A 20,763-nucleotide genomic window follows, 5' to 3' on the forward strand; every position below is an offset into this window, starting at 1 on the left:
AAAGCAATTTCAGAGTGTCCCGTGTACCTTTGCTGAGTGCATTTTATATTCACTGCTCTATTTTCGCTTGTCGTAACTAATTGCATTAAGTGCACTTCACTTTGTCACTTTTCCTTTTAACGCCCGATAACAAATTACTGCAATGTTTTCATACATTGATAAACAATAAATTTACTAAGAAATACTGTTATTTATTTAACATTCCTATTTATTTACAACATTTTGAATCGGTCCAAATACTTGTTCACAAATCTGAATTACTGGAAGTTATTTTTTGACATCGCAACATAGATGAAATCAGGGCATTTACAGGGTTTACGACCGTTATAGGCTTGGTTAAATGATCACTTTACACACGTGTAACATTCATTAATTCAACCCATGATTGACATCTAAATTCTTCTCAATCTTTTTTTAATTTCTAGATATATTGATCAAACTCGTAACACAGTATGTACATAACTGTATAAAAAATACGAACATACAATATCGATAAAAAACAAAGATACATGCTAGTTGTTAATACATTCTTTACACGTACTGCGGTGCTTCCCACAGATTCAATGTCGATCGTAAATTTTAAGAATATCTGTAATCCAGGGTTAATGGACCCACTTTTTGGTCACCTTAATTGATTCTCACGAAATATATGTTGAAACACGTATTAAATTCATATTATTTTTTGACATCTCAACATATATGAAGAAGAATATGGAAGTGTGTGTATTTACGGGGCTTGCGACCGTCATAAGCTGGTTTAAGTCACTTTACACACGTGTAACATTCACCGATTCTACCCATGATTGGCAACCACAATACTCAAAGTCTTGGAAGTTCTATATCTCTCTCTGGTCTCAATCCTGCGGATTGGTCTTCAGCAACAGATGACATCTTCTCCGCCATTCTAGTCCATTTTCCGAAACCCTCTTCAGCTCCTCATACGTCGAGCATACGAACCCATGTCTTCGTATAAGTCGCTTAGGTATTCGCGGCGTGGGCGTCCTCTGGCATTTATTCCCCCGATCGTCCCTTCTATTATTATGTGCAGGACACCCTTATGTCACAACACGTGACCGGTCCATTCGGCGTGTCTCTTGGAGATAGTCACGAGTAGGTGCTTTCTTTCTTCGATTAATCGTAGTACCTCTTCGTTGGAGATGTGGTCTCTCCAGGATATCCCGAGCATTCTTCTATAGGTCCACATCTCGAACGCATTCAGCCTATTCTTATCTCTTCCATATAGGCACTATGTCTCGCAGCCATACAGTAAGTAGCACACTCCATACATACGTTTTGACAAGAAATTTGCGTAGTTTCAGATCTATGTTGTTTGATTGAAAAATCACTGATTTACCGTTAAACGCAAGTCTTGCCTAGTGTATGCGACTGTCAATCTCGCCTTTTGACCGGCCATCCCAAGAGATCCTGCTTCCGAGGTAGACAAACTCCCTCACGTTTTTTAGGAGTACTCCAGATATGGACACTCGCTCTCTGTTCGGTCCGGCCGACGACCATTACTTTGTTTTTTTTTTTTAATTTATTTTCATGCCGAATTCGCTCACGAGGATCTCCTCCATGGTTGTTATGGCTTCCTGGAGTTCCTCTTCGCTATCGGCAATCAAAGTAACATCGTCAGCAAACCTCTTCCTCTGAGACAGAGGAAGACCGAGATATATATGATCCAATTTCGAAACATTGTGCTTGAGTCACTAGAGACATCTATTTAATCAGAGACATCTATTAATGAGAAAATGATATGAATAATAACTCCTATATGTCAAAAAATAATACGAGTATGAATTATAACTTCTATAATTGGAGATAATTCAGATTTGTGAGCAAGTATTTGGACGCAATGAAATTGTTGTAAAAAGACGTATCAAATTATTTTAAAGGTAGTCTAAACCCTTACAAATTTTCACAATTGATTTTCTTAAATCTTTGTTTTCGAAATTAAATCAATGCAAAATGTCACTAACCCCATGTTGGACGTGTGTAAAGATTTCGTATACACACGTTCCCCTGTATTGGACAGGAATACTAAAGAGTATCGCGTTTCCCATAAAGGTCGTTAATTATTCATGTCGTATTTTGAGAGGATTGCAATTTATTTTACAGTAGACCCTCGTACGGAGGATGCTCCATAGAACGAATGTTTCGCTCAACGAACCAAAGAAGATAAATAAATGTCTTAAAAAAACACCAGGTTGGAAAATGGAAGAAAATGTCTGAAGAGAAGAGAATGAAACTGTTATCAAAAGGGAAAAGTTTTTAATTACAGCTTAAGATATTTTTTGGTCATTGAAGGAGCTTTGCAGCCAGGTTTTAGGGTTATCTAACCGCCTCCGTAGTTTGATAGTTGTCGCATTTAGCTACCGTGCTGGAAAGCCCCGAGTTCTATTCCCAGGGGGTCAAAATACATGTGATTTTTCACTCCAATGTTTATTTAATATTACCCTAAATTGGTGCCTAAAGCGCAGGAGTTTCAACTCGCCTTTATTATTTTTTGCTGAAGAGAAATACTTGTGTTTTTACTATTTACAAAAATACTTAATAGTAGCCTTAGCGGCGCATTATTAAAAATGATATTAACCACGAGACCACAACCCGACACTTATGTTTATGTAACTGACCTTTATGTAAGTAACGATCAAGATAACATACTACAATACGATTAAGTGTCCTATACGTCATTGTGTGATAAAGCTTAGGAGAAGACATGATCCCGATCACTTAGCTAATCGTACGAACCAGTATACTAATTTGGTTGCGTATTTCGTATTTAGAAATATAGAAACTAGAGTTCCTAGTATACATTTTATCAATTAAATATTTAAAACTTAGGCTGTAAAGAAATAAATTCAAATTTCTGTTCACGCCCGAAGAATATGTATTGTTTTTTTGTTTTTGTTTTTTGGAATATGAACAGTAAAATATACTTGTATAATTTTGTTTTAACTCTTCGCCTTTCCATAACTCGTTTCTTTTCAATGCATATAATTCTTTCGAAGAAAAACTTTTTTTATGCAATGTTTTAAGAAAAGAGTCAATTACGTAAAATGTTACCTGGATTTAGAGAAAATTAAGTTGCGACTTAACGAATACCGGGCCTCAGTCACATCTCTAATCTAATCAAAGTTATTTTCCTTTTAATTTGTTATAGATTAATGTATGAATCAATCCTATATTTCTACATTAATCTGTAACAATAAAAAATTGCAAGCACATGTTTTTCGAATCTATGTTAATTGTGTTGGAGCGTCGACTGTTTCATACTACGAAAGAATCGTGTTGATCGAAACGAGTCCCCACACAGTGGCGACGTACCATAAAACGTACTCGTGTGTCCAAGGTCAATGTGATCTTGGGCGTGCATTAACCTTTTGTATAAAAGTCTAACAGTGAGACGACGCCAAACATTTTTACATGAATATTTCAACGGAATTAATAAATGAAAAATAAACTACCGAATGCGATTTATTTAATACTATTATTTACACTTATGGTATATATTGAACGTTAAAATCAAACATGAAATAATTGAGTCTACTAAATTGTATTTTATTGTTAAAAAAACACATTAAAAAAAATTGTGAAAATTATTTCGTCTTATTTTATTTTTATGTGTTTTTTAACAATAAAGTTCTACATTACGATTTTTTACACATAAGTATACGAGTATATATATATATATATATATATATATATATATATATATATATATATATATATATATATATATATATATATATATATATATATATATATATATATATATATGAATATATATATATATATATATATATAAATATATATATATATATTTATATATATATATATATATATATATATATATATATATATATATATATATATATATATATATATATATATATATATATATATATATATATATATATATATATATATATATATATATATATACATATCGATCACTCCTTTCAAGAACGTCATAAATCTTGATTTTCCAGGAGAACGTTTTTGAAGTTTCAAAATATAATACAATGTACTAAAAATAAATATCAAGCCACTTATTGAACTTTTTACTGTGCAACAAATCTTTTTAGGTAAAACCTGAAGGTTCTTTATCTATTTGAATAATATTTATTTTATTAAAAAAATTAGTTTAACAATACCTTTTCTTAAAAATGCAAAAATAATACTTTCTGCCCTGTAGCGGGTAAATATTAAGTTTGAAATATACCGCTTTTGCTGGGATACAGTACATTTTCTGGGCATTCCGAAAACATACACAACTGAAAACTGTCAATTTTTTATTTATGACGTTCTTGAAAAGAGTGAGCGATATGTATATAAATTATATACATTATTTTTTGACTAAATGAAGAATAGTGTGAAGTCTAGGAATTTACAGGGCTTACGACCGTCATAAGCTTGGTTAAATGATCACTTTACACACGTGTAACATTCACCAATTCTACCCATGATTGACAACCACACTACTCGAATTCTTGAAACTTCTAGATATATTGATCAAACTCGTAACACAGTATGCGCGAGTTTCCTCAACTCACCGTAGATGGTTATAGTGAACTCGCGCATACCGTGTTACGTGTTTGATCAATATATCTAGAAGTTTAAAGAATTCGAGTATTGTGGTTGTCAATCATGGGTAGAATTGGTGGATGTTACACGTGTGATCACTTAACCAAGCCTACGACGGTCGTAAGCCCTATAAATGCCAAGGCTCCATATTATTCTTAATTATTGAGATGTCATTTTTTTAAATCTCGTAATTGGAGATAATCCAGATTTGTGAACAAGTATTTGGACACACTTAAAATGTAAATATGTAATTACGTACAAATTGTTACGTCAGCTCTGAGCATATTTTCAGTGCCCATGAATTTGTAAAATTATTGTGAATAATTCTCATTAATTCTAGTGATTCCATTTCTCATTGACAGAAAATGAGTTTTATGTTGATTGAAAGTAATATTTATCTCTAGAATTCTCTATATTTTGTCTACCGCGCCAACGCAGCTGTCAAATGACGTCACTATCTAACTGTCACATCTGCGCTGAAGAGCGTTTTATATGGATGTTTAAAATCTCTTAGATATATATATATATATATATATATATATATATATATATATATATATATATATATATATATATATATATATATATATATATATATATAGTTATATATATATATATATATATATATATATATATATATATATATATATATATATATATATATATGTAATAAAATACCTAGGTACCTACCTATACATTTTATTAAGTACATACGAATAGTACCTACATAAAACAGTTCTACCACCAGATGTCGCATGCGTCGCACTAAATAAAACAAAAGACATCAGAAAGAAAAAATATAATATTCTGAACTTTCAGAATCAGATAGATAGATGGAAAAATATTATAAAGATAAATTAAGAATAAACTTTAATTACAAAGCAACACATTGTTTATTTTATTATTATACACCCACTTAACATATTATTTACACCCAATTTACAAAGAAAAATATTACCACGTTATATATATATATATACGTATATATATATATATATATATATATATATATATATATATATATATATATATATATATATATATGTTTACTCGTAGGTATATAAAGAAGATACGACAAATAAATGAAAATGTAAATGTTGGCTTGTTCAAAATCTTAAATCTCCTAAAGTTATTTACCGATTGCTTATATTTTTGACGTTCATCAAAATAAATACATACATATGTTATTTTAATATACTCTGAAGCGTATTTTTTTCCTTTATATAATTAACTTCTCACATAATATATCGTAAATTTTATACAGTGCCCTGAGCACCATTCTGAAGATGTAGAAAAATACATATTTTTAGGTACCTATTAATGGAAATATAAAGTGATTTAATATTTATTTATTTACTGAATATTAGATTATAAGATTGATCACTTTGTTTTCGTGAAATTAACGTACAATGTAACACTACGCCGATACGATCCAGTGTCCACCATTATGTTTAGATGAGGGTAAGAAGAAGAAGGAAATGAGGATTTTTTCCGGTTTTATTTAGTTGCAGATTTAGTCAGCTTAATCAATGTATTGTAAGATTATTTTAATAAATCAAGGCCTAGGCGTTCTGCATTTAGTGAATACTGCCCGTTGGTGACGGTATTGTAGTAAGAGCTTTTGTGAAATAATATCACGGTATAGTTGCCGAAACTTGTCTCAACAGTACCGTTATAGCAACAATGACGTAATAACATTATCACAGTAAATTATTACATAATTGTGCTCATTTACCTTGCATAATGCCGGTTATACGCGGTCAACATATAACATCGGTTACAGTCGCTTTGCAGTAACTGCTCGCAGATTGCAGAACGCTTTAACAGAAATGGCCTAGAACAGACTCATGAATTCATATTTATTTATTTTTTAATCAAGGCTACCTTTAATAAAATCGCCTTTTAATAATATCGCCTTTTAATAATAAAATATATTTTCATTTAAAAATACCATTCGGTTAATACTAATCTGATTGAAATCTCTGATGTAATAACGAGATACAGGATTAAACTGGATATGGACTACAATATCGATTTAAATAAGGACTAAAAAAGTCGTTATGTCGACTTTTTTTATTCGATCATTCAACGCTAATCAAGCACAAACTTTTATCACGTTTTTAAAGGCAATTTCTTTGAAATTTTTTAACCAATTTTTATTTTTAAAGCAATGCATGTTGCACCCTCGACTTCTACCTTTTCCTATTCCCTGCCTCCCTTTCATTTCCATCAATTTACAGTATCACCAATATATTAACAATATCTTCAATATAAAGCAGTTTAAAAAAATATTTGAAATGTGCGATGCTTACGATTTTTCTGATATGTTCATGTGTTTTATTATATTAGTCTTGGGGTATTTTTTGTGACTGTAATGTTTAGTATATTTTTTTAATTTGCAATCATTGTCATTTATTTTTCCGCGTATTGTGCATATTTTATTTTAAAGAACTAGGCTCTTGTCCGTGTAGCACATTCTATCTCTGTTTCTAAAACCAGGTGGCTTTTAAAGTTAACGTTACACAAGTGTATAAAGTGATCACTTAAGCCTGCCGAGTGGCAGGTCGTATGCCCTGGAATGCTCTGACTTATTTTCCGTCTTTCTTACTTAAAAAAATATTACTTATGAAAACGATATAAGTAAATAGTATTTGTTGTTTACAAAAATACTTCAATTTCATACTATTTCTGGGAAAGCCTAAGCAGCTCATTGTTAGAAATAGGTATCAAATTGTTGTAGAGTGGGTTCGAACCGAGAAACTCTGACATAAGAGTCCGCGACTCTAACCACCGGACCACAACCCGGCACCATATGTTTCGTTTTAGTTGCGACAACTGTAATATTTATTGATATATATAATCCATAAGGTGAATAATCCACTGTCTGATATACTAAAAAATAACTAAAAATTGTCATTCTAAGATCTGGTTCATTCCTACTCAGTCTCCCCTATATCGGTGTTACTATTATATTACATTTATTTTTTGCGTTTGTATTGTTTTTTTTTTAATTTGGCTTAATATTTTTTGTTGGTGTGGTTTACGGAGGAGTTTAGAATGGTCCATTGTTTGGTTTCAGCTCCTAACAATCACCAGTTGCTGGCCGTGAGATCCTTGGCCTTGAACAGTCTGAACAGATACTGCGAAGCCCTTTCTAACGCAGACGATGTCGTCAGAATACGGCCGACTTGGAGCAAGGTAAGAAATTAACCATAGTACATACATACTTATACTAATGTGCAAAGGCAAATAGCCGCAAGTTAAAAACAGCAGTTTTGAGATAAACGAGTTAATTAACTTAAAATGATGCTTTTTGCCAAAACATGTATCAAATTAATACAATTTTGTGGCTATTTGGATAATGTTTATCTCGGTAAAGGAAAGAGATAGAGTAAAATCTGTGATTGTATATGATGGAGGCCAGTTATAAGAATGCTTTGAGCCGTGTTACGCCAAACAGCCGCAACTTAAATTACGGCTAGTTGTCTTTCCACATGAGTATAGTCGGGCACCCATGGTCTATGCCAGTGTTCCGTAAACTTTTTCTATTCAAGGTACATCTACCGAATTCAGAAATTTCAGAGGTGCATATTTACCATATTATGGTAACATATTTAACATATTATTTTTATTGAGAAACGTGAGCCTACTTAACTGAGATCAGGTTATCGAAATTTGGACTATTTGTGTTATTTTCACAAAACTAGACTTTTTTCGCGGCACACCGACTAATCACCGCGGCACACACTTTGCGGAATAATGGTCTATGCTACACGCTACGGCTGCCCAAAGCGCGGCCCACGGGCCGCATGAGGCCCTCGGCTTATATGTATTTGTGCGGCAAAGACGAAAATTTTCCATTCATATAAATCATTTTTGTGGCATCACACATAAATTAATGAAATACTTATTCACATGGAAACGAGTTTTCTATCACAATTATTAGAGGAATCCCCGAACTGTGTATTTGTTTTATTTTTTTTATTCAAAAAGTTAAGTATTTGTTTCTGTGGCTCTCGGATCTATTTAGTTTAGTGGATTGAGCTGGGATCGTATCTGGTTTGGACAGCTCTGGTCTATATGCTTATGTCGAATTCGCATACCGCATTTTGACAATATCCCCATGCATGATTTTTTTCTCAGAATTGATCATTATGACTTCTTACCAAACGTTTCGTATCGTAGCCATTGCCGCTATACCATATCTTATATTTAAAATGTCCAATTTATATACAGCTGTTTTTTTAACAAAACAAAATCACGCTGAAGGATTATCGGGGGGTAAAAATAAATATATTTTAATAATATTACAAAAAGAAATGTAGAAAAGCTCAAATGCGCACAGCGCTCCATAAGAAGTCCATGCTTGATATTAGCCTGAGAAACAGAATAAGAAATGAAGAAATTAGGAGCAAAACCAGAATAGCGGATAGCATGGATCGCGTAGCAAGACTGAAGACTATGGGCAGGACATGTCGGGAGACCACATAAGATGGATCCATAAAATTTTAAGATAGATAATAAGAGAAGCCTCAAAAAAGATGGTCCGACGACATAGCCGCTGTTAGGGGGTGAAATTTGGCTACGATCAGCAACCGATCGAAATAAATAGAAGCATATGGAAGAGGCCCATATCCAGTAGCGAAGGACAGAAGGCTGAAGAAGAAGAAGAAAAATATTAATAATATCCACTATGATATTAGACCTCTGACTTACACGAAAGCCAGGTGGTCAATCCTGCGCTTCAGGCCAGAGAAATATTAAAATAAATATTAAGGAGAGAAATTACTAACGTCTATTTTGACCCCCCCTCTGGGAATCAAACCTAGGGCCTCCACCACGGTAACTAAACGCGCTAACCATTTCACTACGGGGACGAATATGTAATATATGTGCACACAATCAATCATAATATAACAAATTTATACATTCGTAGATTTATGTAGTACGTGAATTGTGGAGGTCCTCACCAAAATGTTACATTTCCAATGTTGCTCAAAAAATCCTTTAAATGTACATCTGTTATGTTTACTGTATTCCATCGCAATCTTAATTAAAGTTGCGACAAAAAGTGACCAATCCTGTGTTAAACCAATATGAAATCATTAAATCGCACCAAAACATAACAATTTTACGAGCTAGAATTCCTGATTACTTAATATAATTTATAATGGAAATGTAACGTTTTGGTGAGGACCTCCACAATTGCACTCTACAGACGAAGAAAAACATATTGCTTGAGGGAAGAAGACATCAACGATCAACGGTGCTCATTATTTACTTAAACGCTTTCACATTAATTTCAATCAATCGCAATAATTCGTGGACGTAATACGTTACTAATAGATACAAGTCCCTCGAGGTAACGCTACTATGTAGATACTGAACATAGAATTATAGCTCATAAATTTCTGCTCGAAGTTGTGAAAATATGCACTGGTTTATTCACTTTGGTCTTATCAGTACATTCAGATAAGATATATCTTAACACTTGGAGTTCTAGGAATATTTTGAAATGATGAGGGCTTGACATATCGCTCACTCCTTTCAACAACGTCATATATCAAAAATCGTCAATTTTCAGTTGTGCATGTTTTCGGAATGCCCAGAAAATGTACTAAATCCCAGCGAAAGCGGCATATTTTTAACTTAATATTTACCCGCTACAGGGCAGAAAGTGTTGTTTTTGCACTTTGAACAAAATATAGTGTTTAATTATTTTTTTAAATATACTTAATATTTTTCAAATGTAGAAAAAATAACCTTCAGGTTTTACAGTAAAAGTAGGTTGCACAGTAATAAGTTTAATAAGTGGCTTGATATTTATTTTTAATATATTTGATTATATTCTTAAACTTTAAAAACGATCTCCTGAAAAATCTAGTTTTTTTATTTATGACGTTGTTGAAAGGTGTGAGCGATATCCGTGTCACGCTCATTTTATTGCATATAAATTAAAATTTGATTTTTTTTTTGAAAATTTATTGAAAAAAATAATTTTAAACCCTAACTTTCAATGACTTTTTTTTATTTTCGAAACCATGTGTTTATTTCAAAGAAAAACTATTTTTTTCAATACAAAAACGGTGTTTAACCAAAAAATTCAATTACATCAGATGTTACCTGGGTTAAAAGAATATTTTGTTGCAGTTTAACGAATACTGGGCATTAATGGGTTAACAGTGCATTATTATAAATAGTTTATTATCAGTTTTAATACTTTTATGGTTTAAAGACAATCTAATCGAGAAATTTATCTACTTCCCGCCATTGAAAATGTAAAACAAGTTAAATAAACTTGGAATCTGTCATAATGCATTCTTCTTTTGCGCTATGAAATTATATAATGACGGTATTATCACAAAATGGTGTGTATGTATATGTAAAACCAGCAGTAAACGGCGACTGTGGAAAAATGGAAAAGAAATAAAATAGAAACCACTCATTTCTTATATTACAATATTTAGTTACTTTCAACAGATGGCGTCGCCAATGGGGTTAAAAATGTGTTTTTTTTCCTCTCTAGTACGTTTTTGATTAAATAGATAGGTAACGTATTTAACACGCAACTCATGCAAAATTTTCAAACTTACTTATATGTTTGTATTTAAAAAAAATTACGTTTGACCGAATTTTTTGTCCGTTTTTATAAGTTCGTAAAGTAGATGTCCGTTATATCGAGGTTTTACTGTTTCAAAAAATATGTATTTTATATTCAGCAGGTACAGATAATACAACAAAAAGTAAAGCAATGTTAATAAGATGAACTACATGAATAAGCAGAGTGGGAATTCCTAAGTACATTAGTTTAAATGATAAAATAAATATTGCAACAAAAATAATCTCATTATTTTTTGACATCTCAGCAAAGATGAAGAATAATATGGAAGTCTGGGCATTTACGGGGCTGACGACCGTCATAGGCTGGTTTAAGTGATCACTTTACACACGTGTAACATTTTGTGAACAAGTATTTGGACACACTCAAAATGTTTTAATTAAATTGTCTGGTCAAATTATAAGCTTAAAAAATAAAAATGAAAATGGTATTTTCTGGCGTTTTTCATGTGTGTGATTATAATCCAGGATTCGGACCTCACATACTAATTATAAGAGTTTCTGCTTAGGAAAAAGATTATTTACATCCCACCAATAGATGTCTCTAGTTAAGTTCTAGTGATTCAAGAACAAGGTTTCTAAATTGGTTCATATATCCAGAACTTCCAAGAATTTGAGTAGTGTGGTTGTCAATAATGGGTAGAATTGGTGAATGTTACACGTGTGTAAAGTGATCACTTAAACTAGCCTATGACGGTCGTCAGCCCCGTAAATGCCTAGACTTCCATATTCTTCTTCATCTTTGATGAGATGTCAAAAAATAATATGAAAATAACTCCTGTAATTGGAGATAATCCAGATTTTGTGAACAAGTATTTGGACACACTCAAAATGTTGTAAACAATAATCTTTATTTTCTTGGGGCTACCAACTTTTCAACAAACATTTCTAGTGTCATATATCCGGAAGCCACTTCATCTATATTGAGATATCAATAAACAAATTTGTGGTAGAGTGGGTTCGAACCGAGAAACTCTGACTTAAGAGTCCGCTACACTAACCACGGGACCACAACCCGACATGCATTTGAAATTAATTTTTGTCATAAATGGAATACTGAAATATTTAGAACGTACATAAACAAATCTTAGAATGAAACACTCCTTATCATTCATCATTCACTTTGTGCAATACCACTTAAAAAACTTTTGGTGTAATACCACTTTTTAAGAAATTAAGTGGTATTACACAAAGTAAACGGTGAATGAGAAGGAGAGTTTTATATTACTGAACAACAAATTTGACAATGTTCTTTGCACACTAAGGACGATTCGGTCGATTGAAGCTTAAGGACGGGAAGGTAATTTTTACCTTCTGCGCCGGCCTCGTTCCAAAGTCAGAAAAGAAGAAATTATAAATGTTTGTTTTTATATGGATCTCTTTGGTAAGGACTTGAGAAATGAAGGAATTACGTATTTAATGTTTTTATATGAATATTAAATTGGTTCACAACCCTCAGCAATGAGGAAAGAGACGGAGAAGAGTTATAAATATTATGTACCAATCTCTTTGTTAAGGTCTTAATTATATGTACATTATTATCAAATCCCGTTGCCATTGGTCCGCAGGGCCAAACACTCTCCTTAAAGTGTTCATACCTTAGAATGGATCTTTGTCAGACAGGAGGAATATCTAATTTAACATACTCAACCTTTAAAGTATTGTATTAGACTCGTTTTGTGTTTATAACAGCCGATACAATCAATATTTTCATTCATCATTTTCTTTTGGAAAATTCGCCTTCGAAAAAACGTTTTTTTCGTAAGTTGGCAATGAATGACGTCACAGAAACGATGAAGTTATTTTAGTATTGATAACATTGCTAAATTATTGGCGGCTCTATTTGTTGATGACTATGGTCCACCCTCCCACCTCCCCCCTTCCCCTCATATTTGTATAACACAAATGGTAGTGTAGTGGTAAACAATCCACACTACTACTATTAGAGCTCTATAAACCATAGACAATACACCATATGACGTCATAAAACGTTAGATGACGGAAATTTGATAATGTATGCGAACGCACGTTTTTCGTTTTATAAAAATATCTAAAGTTTAAACCTTCATATATCCCTTATTTCTCTACATATTTCAATAAGAATGCTACCGATAGTCTTGTAATTTTTCATATTAATTTATTACCCCACATGATTACTTTATTATAATCACACATGGTGATATTTATCCATTGTTTCTGATTATCATTTCTTCATATTTCTAGGGCCACTTTATTCGAGGAATTGTTCTTTCCAACCTGAATCAACACGCCGATGCTCTGGTCTCATTTTTCATCTCGGCCAGCCTAGGTCACAATACTCTAGCCATAAAGAAACATGTCACTTTGGTAAGTATATTATGTAGTAAATTTTCATACACGCCCATTGGGAATTCTCGCACCTCATCAAATATGTAAACAAAATGCACGGAGTTGCATGGATGTAGGCTAATACTTATACTTTTTACCAGCTGTTCAAATATCTACCTAAAGTTTGGATCATTATATCTAGCTTATTTGTTTGCAATAAAAATAGCACAAATATTATTGAGAAAGTATCGGATCGTTCGCTGCATTAAAAAATCATGGAAAATTGTAAATGTAACAATTTACGAATTTTAAATTAAAAAAATTAAATTTTCAATTGTGCTGAAAGTTGAATATTTTTGAATTTTTTTATTATTAAATAATGAAATTTTTGAGGTCAAAATAAAGAAGAAAATTGAGTTTGTTTTATAAATTTTGTTGCTGAAATTCATTTGTCTATAAGAAACATCTACAGAAAGCAACGATTTTCAAATGAGTTTCTAAGGCGACCCAAAATGATTAATCGGATGCAATTTCCCATATCTGTCACAAGATAATTTTATAGTAAAAATTCAAAGCAGAACTATTTTATACACCCTTTTCGAAGTAAAGTGTACTGCCAGCAATATCACTCACTGGACACCTCTGCTTCATATTAATTTAAAATATTTTGTTTAGTACATTTTGATGCTCGTCTCACTTTTGCGCCAAACTAAATATAAGTATAAATGTTTTTGGCGCAAACGATTATTTACAAACCTCGTTTATTGTTTGCCCACGTACATCATGCCAGATAAGTATTTTTATGTCAAGAATTTTATTTTTCCTTATACAACAAAAGTTTTTGTATTTCAGCGCCATCTATGAAGTTTCTCCGCAACCTTGTTATATGTTTTGTTATTTCAATGATCAAAATCTCCTAATAGATTAACTAGACCCAATGCGGATAACTTTGAAGATTTGTTATTTTTATCAGTATTTGTGTGGTGACATCACTCCATTGCCTACCACCAAAAATTATATCTTAATTTCTTGTACGAGCAAAAAACCCATTGCTATCAGGTTCGTCGTTATATAAAATCATAGAAAACCAGGGGACCGATCACGAAACTTCTTACAGATGAATGTCTGTATATAATTTGTAGTCTGTGCGACACTAGAAAAAAATTAACGCAAAAGCTTAAACACACCTGTTGACTTTTCTTTTGGATCAACTGATTTCACCTAATTTTCGTGTGCAGTAAGGGTGCATATTAGTCTTTTATTTTCAAGTCATCCGCTTAATGATGAACAACTAAAACTATTTAAAATAAAAAATAGATGTCCGTCAGGTACTTGTGTAAAGAAGATAACACAATTATTATTATGCCGAATACTTGAAAAGATAATACGTTGCGGAAACAAATTGGTTGTCAAGATCGGTCCCCAGAACGGCATCATCGAATTTCCCAATTTATTTTTACAGTATGGAAGGTCCTTTAGAAACATTTTTTTTTTTTTTTGTCATTAATTTGATATCTTGTTAATTTCAGTGTTTAGCGAGATTACTTACCCCTTCCAGTGGTGACAAAAACTGTAGAAGATCTTTTTTCCGGAGCATTCCGAGTTATAGAAGAAGAAAATCTCTGACACATTACAAAAACCAGTTATCTAAATGTGCAACGGTGAAGATTAAAAAGGATATTTCAACGTCCAAAGATAAAGTTGGAAATAAAGACACCCCTCCAAGTAGTGACACCGAAAATTCAAATAACATGAAAGATGTGATAGATAGAATTTTTAAGGAAGTTAAGAAGTATTCAGGTAAGATGTGTATACTTGTATTATCTACAGAATATTTCTTATTTAACTCGGTGAATTTCTTACCCTTATTTGCTGGGATAATAACTTGAACTAGGTAACTTTGAAATTCATTTTTTCAAAGATATAAATTTATTTTCTTAAAATATAAGCCGTAAAACATTGAAATATGTAAAATTATTATTTTTTTTATTATAAAAATATTCAAAATGTTTTATCAAACTGCTTGTCATATATTTGTACATCCCAACAAAGTAATTTGAGAGTTACCTGGTTGTAGCAATTACCCCGCGATATTATGTTCCCCTCCAAATAAAAAGGTACTACTTACAATTACAAATTATAAAAAAAAGAAAAAAAATTAGTCGCTGTCTTATTTTAATACAATGTTTTTTTTTATTCATAGAGATATTCGACATAAAATAATTGTATTTGTCTTTCTTTATAGAGGGGCATTATTTGAATGTTTTGTTTGACACTTTTCCCTTTGTTTTAGAAATGGCTCCTTCGTCTACAGAACTGCAAGTAGAAAGCATTTTGGTGGACCAATCGGACTTCGAGTGTGTGTTGTGTTGCCGGTCACTGTGGCACCCCGTGACCACTCCGTGCGGACACACCTACTGCTGGAACTGTCTGGAGCGCTCCCTCGACTACAGCGCCACCTGTCCCCTGTGCAAGACGCACTTGGGTGAATACCTCGCCAACAACTCCAGGAGCATCACCACCTTCATCGACGATGCCATGAAAAACTTCATTCCGATGGAATACATAGCTAGAAATATCATTCACAATCAAGAAGTGATCGGTACATCTAGCTCGGAACCCCATATTCCGGTTTTCGTCTGCACTACCGCTTTCCCGACAGTATCTTGCCCGCTATACGTCTTCGAGCCCAGATACCGACTCATGGTGAGACGATGCCTGGAATCCGGCTCGAGACAATTTGGTATTGCGGCTTGCGTAGACAAGAAAGCCTCGGGACTGACTCGCTATGCGGAATTCGGAACCATTTTAGAGATCAGAGACTGTGTTTTGCTCGGGAACGGTTGCTCCATTTTATCAACCATGGGGATGAAAAGATTCAGAGTTCTGGCGAGAGGAGAGAGGGACGGGTACGATATAGCGCAGGTAGAAATCATTAGAGACAACCCCATTCAGTCAGATAGACAACACAGTGTCACGGAGTTACACGACAAAGTGCGACGGAAAGCTTGGCTTTGGTTCAAAGATATGGATGATGCAAAGAAAAATAAAATCATACAAACTATGGGTTCTATGCCCGATGAAGAGGAGGAATGGCATTTGCAAAATGATGGACCTTCCTGGACGTGGTGGGTTGTTGGGATTCTTCCACTCGCACCTCAGTTAAAGGTTAGTATAAATTATACTTGTAACTTTTAATTTAAAATCACAAACATCATTTTTCTACATAAAAAATTAGAAATATCACCTTTTGATATAATGGTTAAATTAAACCGGAAATAAATACAAACCGAGAAAAAGTGAACAGTACTATTTCAATTAGGGAATTAAATATGTAACAGTTACCCATTAGTCACATCTCTAGTATAAAGTAATCACTTAAACTTTCTTCTGACACTTATCTGTAACCAATAGTTATAGGGCACTGCATCAAATTGATCCAGTATTGTCTTGACTATTACAAAAATATGAAATAAATAAATATAATCTTTTTTTGTTTCAGGTGATGATATTGGCTGAGTCGGATTTTGAAAAAAGACTTCGTGCCATAGACAGAACATTAGATTATATATATTTTGTGAAAAAGCAGAATTTCATGAACGACAGGGACTTAAGTTACACGGAACAGCCGCACGACTACTTCAGCTTTCCGTGGATCTACAATCAAGAGGCCAGCACGAGCCAACTGGGGGAACAATCTATGTGATATCCTTTCAAACTAGATTCTAGATGATTACAGCTCAGTAGCGACCTGTAGACATGACATGACATATGTACACATGATATTGTAACTAACTGTAAGTATTTGAACAGCAAGTTTGCCACAAAGCTGACTTGTGTGTAAAAATTTATAATTTGTATCTATCGTAATTTTTACAATGCTATGACATGCCATCACATTTAAAAAAATTTAAGAAATTTATCTATTTTTTCTTATTTATTTTCAAAGATCATTATCGTTGATTCTATATTAATTTACACTCTATGATGTTTCCGGAAAGAAACAGCCGAAACTAAGACATTTTGTTGCTCATAAATTCTACAAATCTGTTGAAGAACTCATTTTTAAATTAAGGAAAGACTAGTATCTTGCCAAGCGTATCCTTCAAATATCATACAACGTCATCTGCCATAGATGTTTATTTCTTAAAATCATTTCATCATATTGGTCAGGAATTTAAAAAAAGCGACAACAAAATATTTGTATGGACACAGGAGCTGTGTTCTGCACACAGGACAAATTAAACTGGTCAAGTTTTATTTAACGGGTTTGTGGTATACGGCCAATATATTTGTAAGTGATCAAATAAATAAAATTATTTTGAATATACGTACATGTATTATTATAGAATCAATTCAAGAAATCAACTGTCATTGGATTTTGATGAAATAGTAAACTTTTGTACTAATTTTACATCCATACCGTAGTCATTTACGTAAATATAACTTTAATCAATCTTTTAGTTTTACTATCTAGATCGTAGTTTCCCAAAGTGGTCTTTATGGACCCCCAAAGATCGATTTCGGCTTGCAGGTGATCTATGTCAGCGACATCTGATGTCAGGATGCATGAGAGGTCAATGTGAGAGTATCACTTTTAAGCAGATAATCATCGATATTTAGCCTTCCTGCAAATGTCTTGCATTATTATACATTCATGCATGTTTTTTCTACCAGAAGCAATGCATCGCGCAGTAAATAACAGTTGTTCAGACTTGTTTGATTCATCAAGGTGAACTGCATTGTGTTAGTTGTCAAACACATTTAAAGTTGATAAGTGTAGAAAAATTCATTATTAGGCAAACGAAAAAAATAACAAGTGGTCTACGGAACTAAAAAGTTTGGGAAACTATGATCTAGATAAAATTATATATTTGTTTATTGTGGTGTCACAATTTCATCATGGGCATTGGAAATTCAAAATAAATTTATTCAGATACCATTTAGATTTTAATATTAGTGTTTGTTATTATTATATTACATTAATGTCAAAATGATTAAAAAATGTATAATTGTGTTTGTTATAAAGTACTGTACAGTGACAAATCAAAAAATATATTATGATTTCTCAGAATATTTTGACGCCAGTCCATATTGAAGATCTAGCACACAAATGTGCAATGCACTGACTATAGTTTTAATAATCTTAAATTTTTTTGAATATTTATTTTTTCAATAGATAAGTAAATTGTAAAATGGAAATTTTTATTTTAAGAAAAATAATTAATGGTCGAAAAACAAACTTGATATTGCATGTATGTATATAAAATTCTTCTTATACTGTCATGCATAGGGCACTGCATCAAATTAAGATGCAATGTTGATCGTTAATTTTACGAAGGCAAGATGATCTAATAAATATTAGTAAAAATCAATACTTTTTTTTATAAATCTTTTATTATGTTTTTATTAAATGTTGGATTATAGAGTTGTACACTATCATCACAATATATATTTTTGAAATGGGAGGTATTGAATATCATATTTCATAATATATATTTTGAGATGTTCCTGTGCAGATTCAAGGTTACCGCCTCGGAATCGTATCACCATCTCCTCAATTCGAGTCATTCGGAATTTATTCGTAGTTCCGTATAGCAACGCGCTCCTATCAAGACTGTATTATCAACGCCTCGCCTTCCAACAAGCTAGTAAGTGATGTGCGGTGTTGTCTACACGCCGATGCTACGCTTTACCCAATATCTTCGTGATAGCTGTTTCTTTAATAGAGGCATACAGATTGTCAAGATATTTACATCACATTAAATGGGAAAGTGGAAGGTAAATGCAGCATATGAAGAACATATATCCAGAGAGGGCATGGAGTGCCACTATAAGAAAAAAAATTACTAGCATAAAATGTTGATTTTTTAAGGCGGATTGATAGTCAGTAACCCTGATGTACCTAGGTACCGAACGGTAATGACATGATGAGGCGAGGTGTTTGTGATATGGCACTGAGGTGATACGGGTGTATAATGTGTAATTGCTGGTAATTTTGCATAATGATAAGTTCATGTGATTGAGTGTTCTGGCTAGTAAGTGAAATTGAAACACATATTCCAAATACCTTTTATTATTGTAGTTTTGCACTATGAATTATATTTTTATACACTTCTTGTGATTTGTGTGTTGATTTTTACTCTCGTTTTTTTTAGCTAAGTTAACACAGATGCATATTACCATATTATTAAAGGAAAATTAGGAAGAAACGGAAGAGTGTACATATTTGGAAATGTATGTGACCAATATGTTAATGTATTATTCATACAATATTTTTTTAATGCTTCCATATCTGAATTTATCGACAAGATAGACATCTATGTAAAAGTTTATTACAATTGTTTTTTTTTCCACTTCAAGAGTTTTTGGTGTAATGAGTTTAAAACTATAAAATTAATAACACAGAGTAATGATTGCGACTCTTTTAGAAAGAATATATTTCATTATTAATTACTAGCTGGGGATAAAAGCCCTCAAATTTTCACTACATATTTATGTACGTCTTTGTGATATGTATATGTTCATCTTCATTGATCTGTTATTGCTGATAGCAGGTTGCGTGAGATTCCAGGGTATTGTAGTACGTTCTTATGATCCGTATATAGTATCGAGGTTGAATCGGTCGACTTATATTGTAGTTTTCTGGGTATTTACTTGTAAATCATTAACTGATTAAACCTCTACAAGTCTTACCTACTCGTGAATGCCAAATTACATTATTTCTTAATCCATTAGCCGTTATCAAGTTCAAAATATTCCACATATGAAATCGGTATTATTAAATATGGCTTAAAGCGATTTGTACAAAATATTTGGCAACCTGATATTAGCTAACAAGTGCATCCAACAGTCTAATAATTACAAATATAGTTATGATCCCGTCACTGAAGTTAGCGCACCCGCCAGCATCAATTCTTAACGCTTATCAAGAATTCAACTGAACTTGTAGTCCTAGAACTAAATAGGAATATATATATATACATATATTCCTATTTTTTTACATTAAAAAATGTAAAAATTAAATGTATTCAGCATCAAGTTTATGTTTTCTATAGAGGATTTGTAATTTTAATGTTATATTAAAATATTTTATTTTTGGACTTATTTTCCATGTTGCATTGTTTTCCATTTGGCAACAGATTTTTTTTATTTAAAAATAAATTTGATAATTATATTATACCTTAAAATATATCTCTAATTATATAAATAATTAACATATTTTCCATTCATATTGCCCTGAATAAACTT

General features: G+C 32.3%; 1 protein-coding gene across 1 annotated transcript in view; it reads left to right on the forward strand.

The window, feature by feature from the left end:
- The window catches only part of LOC148311301 (LON peptidase N-terminal domain and RING finger protein 2-like), a 120,934-nt gene extending 102,428 nt beyond the window's left edge, over window positions 1-18,506 (forward strand). The window contains exons 4-8 of the mRNA XM_088256859.1: window positions 7,667-7,785; window positions 13,429-13,551; window positions 15,042-15,312; window positions 15,806-16,680; window positions 17,015-18,506. Of these exons, the coding sequence (XP_088112985.1) occupies window positions 7,667-7,785; window positions 13,429-13,551; window positions 15,042-15,312; window positions 15,806-16,680; window positions 17,015-17,218 (1,592 nt within the window). The 3' untranslated portion in view covers window positions 17,219-18,506. The remainder of the gene's footprint in view (window positions 1-7,666; window positions 7,786-13,428; window positions 13,552-15,041; window positions 15,313-15,805; window positions 16,681-17,014) is intronic.
- The last annotated feature ends 2,257 nt before the right edge of the window (window positions 18,507-20,763 follow it).

The sequence above is a fragment of the Brachycentrus maculatus genome, unplaced genomic scaffold (assembly GCF_059751285.1).
Source record: "Brachycentrus maculatus isolate JH-2025_06_01 unplaced genomic scaffold, ASM5975128v1 h1tg000068l, whole genome shotgun sequence".
Classification (NCBI taxonomy): Eukaryota; Metazoa; Arthropoda; class Insecta; order Trichoptera; family Brachycentridae; genus Brachycentrus; species Brachycentrus maculatus.